Source organism: Lolium rigidum, chromosome 1, assembly GCF_022539505.1.
Source record: "Lolium rigidum isolate FL_2022 chromosome 1, APGP_CSIRO_Lrig_0.1, whole genome shotgun sequence".
Taxonomy (NCBI): Eukaryota; Viridiplantae; Streptophyta; class Magnoliopsida; order Poales; family Poaceae; genus Lolium; species Lolium rigidum.
In genome coordinates this window covers 65493582-65499241 of record NC_061508.1, presented here as the reverse complement: position 1 = coordinate 65499241, position 5660 = coordinate 65493582, and the positions used below count along the sequence as shown (strand labels likewise).

At 41.3% G+C, this 5660-nt stretch overlaps 1 protein-coding gene across 1 annotated transcript; it reads left to right on the top strand.

Moving 5' to 3' along the window:
* The first annotated feature begins 363 nt into the window (after positions 1–363).
* Positions 364–1897, top strand: LOC124685441. The gene is made up of 3 exons (XM_047219793.1): positions 364–445; positions 837–1204; positions 1498–1897. The coding sequence occupies exons 2-3, from the start codon at positions 851–853 to the stop codon at positions 1678–1680; spliced, it is 537 nt and encodes a 178-aa protein (XP_047075749.1). The 5' UTR covers positions 364–445; positions 837–850; the 3' UTR covers positions 1681–1897.
* Positions 1898–5660: the final 3763 nt, after the last annotated feature.

Sequence of the window (5660 nt, the reverse complement as noted above, 5' to 3'; positions counted from 1 at the left end):
AATGTTTTTTTAGGATTTTGTATACCATTTTACAGGCTTAATATTTAGGCATTTGTTAGATATACTCAAACTAGTACATACATAACAAACCCATCAATGGCTGGCGACAAAGTCTACAGCAAACTTAAGCCATCTCAGGCTGTGATCCACTTAGAATCGATTGAGACACATCTTAGTAACAATACAAGTTTACTGAAGATACCTAGCTGGATAGGGAATTTACTTTTTGAGACGATGCGATAAGCATGGATTCTTTTCCGATGAGGGGATAAAGGATTATTCTATTTTAACCATTGAGTTTTTTTTTTCAAAATATGTTTACCATTGAGTCTAATGGTATATAAATACCCAACGGGGTGCCTCTTCAAGTACTCATCCCATTGCACTCATATCTGCAATATCTCCTAGGCTGATCTCAATCACCACCTGCTCTATCTCCATACAGGTAGCTTGTTTTTTGTATCTCTTTTTTACTTAATCAGTAGTAGTAGTAGTAGCCAAATAAATTATTACGTACTAGTTTGGATAAAATGTCAAGTTATACAGGTTTATTTTTTTCCTTTCTACTGAAACTACTACTAATCATAAACATATTTTCCCGCTGACTTTTGTGGGAATACTATATTTACTCCATGAATTAGGAGGGCAACGTGCAGATGTATGGATACATGCATATGGTACGTAAACACTATAATAATAAGTCCAAAGTTGGAGATTAATCAACATATAGGATTACTTTATCTTGATTAATCTTTGAAATTTTTGTCATGCAAAAACCATCTAGAATCTTAAAATCATCTACTATACCAGCTTGACTTAATATTTTTACATTTAAGGATTGACGCGGAAAATGGCATCAGTCCAGTGTGAGATGAAGGATGTGCAACTCACTTTGGAGGAGAAAGCATGTTTAGATGAGATGATCAAGCAAGCTGAGCGTTCCTTGGAGCCTCATGAACTGTTAGCGGGTGCTTTGAACAATCAAACAGTGGGCCCCCTGAGCATTGTGGCTACCAAGATATTTGCAGGACAGGTTGTCAAAAACTTCCCCAATCCTCTTTGCAATTTGGATGGGTTCGCCATGTCAGGCACGTTCGCGACAGGTGTCAAGGCTGCTGTGGTGTATTCCGCCAAAAACAAAGCTGGTGTTGAATGTGGATGGCTCCTTGCCTTTAACAATAGCAACAATGCTGTTGGAGTGAGGGTAAGTACACAATCATACACGCTCTTTTACTAAAAACTGATTATCATTTCATATTTTAAAAAGCTCAACTTCTTAGAAAAATAAAAATTACTAAAAAGGAAAATATAAAGTGATGAGATGATAACATGAAACATTATTTCTTTTTGGAGAAATAAGCTCAACATTATAGGTGTGGTAATACAATGTGTCCGAAATAAAACACGTGGCAGTGATTTATTTTATTAATTCCATTAATAATTTGAACATTTTCTATAATTAATAATAAACGTGTCATCTTCTATGAAATGGGGCAGGTATTTGCTGAATGTGGCCTTAAAGATAAATTCCGCAACATCAATTGGGCACAAGTTGAACAGAAACTGGAGAAATCTGGGACAATTGCTAAGGCGCATGACTTGGAGACTGGAACCTCACTCTATGCTGGCATTTGTGGCCCTACCGGGAAATCTGCTGCTGGTGCAGTATTCCTTGGTTAAACATGCTTGAGCAATAATGTACTAGATCTGGTGGAGAATTAAATATTGTAATAATGATGCAACCGTGTTGCTAGTAGCGATCATGTGTGATATGCTACATATTGTACCTTTTATTTTCAGTTCATGCACTTTGTAATAAATAAGGGCCGGTTACACCTTAGTGTGCAGAGGCCAGAAGGGTTGGTAATAAGAACTAGATCCACCGGATCATTATCTATTATAAATGTCGTATGATCTATGTGTGTATGTTTATTAACGTGTAGTTTGTCTAATTATGACATGTAATGGTATTGTATCTTTGATATGGCATGGTTTATACTTAGATAAAAAAGAAGATAAAGTGGTCTTCAAAATTTGAGTTGATTTTTTACACAACCAACATTGCTATTGCATATTGCACAATGGCACAGGATAGGACATCATTTCCTAAAGAATAATGTAACAAGACAGATTTAAATATAAATTTGGTGATTATTTTTGGGAGCAACCAAGGATAGGACAGCCTTTATCTGTAAAATACTTAGATAATATAGTGTATTCACTCCTACGGTAGGTAATAGTTTTTACAAAACAAATGTCTTAATAACCTACTAAACTATAGGGGTTTATCTATCTTACATAAGTTTTTAGCTATTTGCAACACCCCATGTATTAACCCATCATGTCCATGCCACCACTCATTAATAACAACCAAGTCACGTGATAATTAGAAATTTTGACATCTAAAATATGTATTAAAAAAGTGTGTCGATATAAGTCAACCGAACATCCACAGAGCTGTAACCAACAAACATTATTGTATCATTATGTGATAAAGCAACGGACATATGAAATATAGAGCAACGGATCTCACCACGTAGATTTATATGTGATAATGTGTCCAGCTATTTCTTTTGAAGATACAATGTGTAATAGTCTAGATACTAGGGTTGGATGCTCGCAGCGTACGAATTACTAACGATTCATAGGGCTATCCATGTCGGATCTGGATCTTGTTGACTAAAACGGGTCTCTTCAAGGTACGACTTAAACTACTTACATTTAAAAAATAACCAATGATTAAATTATGTGGTGCCTCCATAAAAACCATACACCGGGTTCAGGCAACCCGATGTGTTTCAAGTTGGGAGTACACCGGGTTCTTGCACTCAAATGTGTACAAATCAAGACGGTCAACCTATTCGAATTCAAATGTACATTAGTTTATAATTCAGTTTCTCACACTCAACGTGTGCGATCACAAACGTGCAAGTAAAACCTTGATGCATACCATCACAGCTGCGGGAATATCATCATCACTATCTATAATTTCCATTGACTCGGTCAATGCAACACGCAAACCAGTTCTGTACGAAGACCAGCCATTAGGGTAACTCATGGGTTTCTACTCGAGTGACAAGGCAACTAAAATCTTGCAATCTTATTATTGGTTTTACGAACAAAGTTGCGAGTAAAATTCATGCAGTGAAGGATCGCATTTTTTTAGGCGCGTGGCTTTAAACGTATCCTTCTGAGCCTATAAAGTTTTTTTAGGAGTTTGTATACTATTTTAAAGGCTTAACATTTAGGCATTTGATAGATATACTCGTACTAGTACATATATAACCAACCATCGATGACAGGCGACAAAGTCTACACGAAACTGAAGCCATCTAAGGCAGTTCACTTAGAACCGACTGAGACACATCTTAGAAACAAAACATTGTTACTGTAGTCTGTAGATACCCAACTGGGTAGGGAAAATGTTGAAATATTGGGCCTACACTTAATGGCCCATACTAGATTTCAGATTTTCCTATAAATCTCAAAGCCCACATTGTGGAAGCCTTGTGAGTTTGAGCCCAAGTTGGTGGCAGCTCACTAGGGAGTGGCAAGAGGTGGGAAGTTTAGTCTCACATGGAAAGTTGGGAGGAAGTTAGACCACCTTATAAGGTGGGTTGTTCCACCACTAGTAAGTGAGTGAGAAAAGGAGTGCTACACGCGCGCGCTCCTCCTCCTCCTCCTCGCTCGTCTCGACTCGACTCGACACGACACGCGCGCCGCGCTCGTGGTGAGTGGATTGAGCCTCGAGCCGAGACTTTCCTTACTTTTTGCAGCTCAGGGAAACGAACAGAGTCCTAGACGGACGCGTCGCAGTTAGTCGGTTCGGGTCGCTCCCGGATCGTGGGCTATTCGTGCGACGTGGGCATGGCTCACGTTGCCTAGGTTTTCCTGAGCCTATATAATCTCCTGCCCGGCTACCGCAGAATAATATCTAACACACGAGTTAGGGTTTCCACCTCTCTGCTTGCGCCGCCATCGTAGCCTACCCCATCCCGCGCGCCGACGTGCATCGGCGAACGGGAGAGCAGGTCTCCGGAACCACTCGTCCTTGCGATCCTGTACGGGGAGAGGGCGAATTAGGTTTTTGGGCAGCGCTCTGCGCGACTGCTCAAGCTCTTCATCACGGGTCGCCTTCCGTCCAAGTCGGGCGGTGCTGCCTACCGTCGTCTTCAACGCCGTCTACTTCGACCCGTCGTCCCTCGTCGTCAACAACGTTGTCATCAACAACGTTACTGCTGCGACATCATCTGCTACACCTCCACCGCCACCTCCACCAGATCGGTACGTGCGACATATCTCGATCTGTTTAGCGATGGATGCTTTACTGTTTGTGCTGCTTCTACTCATGTTGATTAATGCATCTAGTATATTCGAGTTTCACATGTTAGTAGTTGTTGTCATCATGCTTTATATTCTGGAATTATTCATGGAAATTGTGCCTAATTATCCAACAATCCAAAAACCTAATTGTAGGCAATTTCCTGAGTTAACAATGGCTGGTTTTGTCGATGCACTCGAGGCCGGATAAGTTTACCGGTGTGCACTTTAAGAGGTGGCAGGTTAAGGCCATGCTCCGGCTTACTCATCCGAAAGTATTCGAAGTTACACGACGGTTTACTCGAAGGAACTATATCTGACCAAGATCGGAACAAGTTCAAGGAAAACAATACTCTCTTCGTTGGATGCGTTCCGAGTATTCTTGCTGATCGTCCGTGTGATGTGTACATGCACATAACAGATGGTAAAGAGCTCGGGATGCACCGAATACTAAATTCGGTGCAACCGATGCGAGCAAGTGAACTCGTACATCATGGAGAGCTTCCATGACATCGGGATGGTGAACAACTCGTTCGTAGTCGAACAAGCTCATGAGATACGATGCATTGCGAAAGAGCTTGAACTCCTTAAGTGTGCCTTACCGGACAAGTTTGTGGCTGGATGCATCATCGCTAAGTTGCCCCCTTCATGGAGGAACTTTGCCACAACTCTCAAACACAAGAGACAGGAGATATCAGTTGAAAATCTGATAGCGTCTCTTGATGTTGAGGAGAAAGCACGGGCTAAGGATAATACTGAGAAAGGAGAGGGTCAGCCTAGCGCCAACATGGTGCAGAAGAAACCCTACAACAAGAACAAAGGGAATAACAAGCCCTCCTTCAATAAGCCTATGAAGACTACAACCTTCAAGAAGAAGAAGATGATAAACAAAGCAGATCTGAACTGCTTTACGTGTGGAGAGACTGGCCACTTTTCTAAGGACTATCCAGAGAGGGCAGACCGCAAGAAAAAGGCGAGGCAAGTCAACACGGTGACCGCTAGCAATGCTGATGGGTACGGTAATCTCTTTACTATTCTTTCGGTATTTGAATCTCCATGTTGGTGGATTGATACAGGTGCTAATGTTCATGTGTGTGCTGACATATCCATGTTCACTTCTTACCAGGTCGCCCGGGATTCTTCCGTCTTGATGGGGAATGGGTCACATGCTTCTGTTCGTGGTGTTGGCACGGTAGATCTGAAGTTCACTTCGGGGAAGATCGTGCAGCTGAGGAACGTGCAGTGATACGTCTCCGACGTATCGATAATTTTTTATGTTCCATGCCACATTATTGATGATATCTACATGTTTTATGCACACTTTATGTCATATTCGTGCA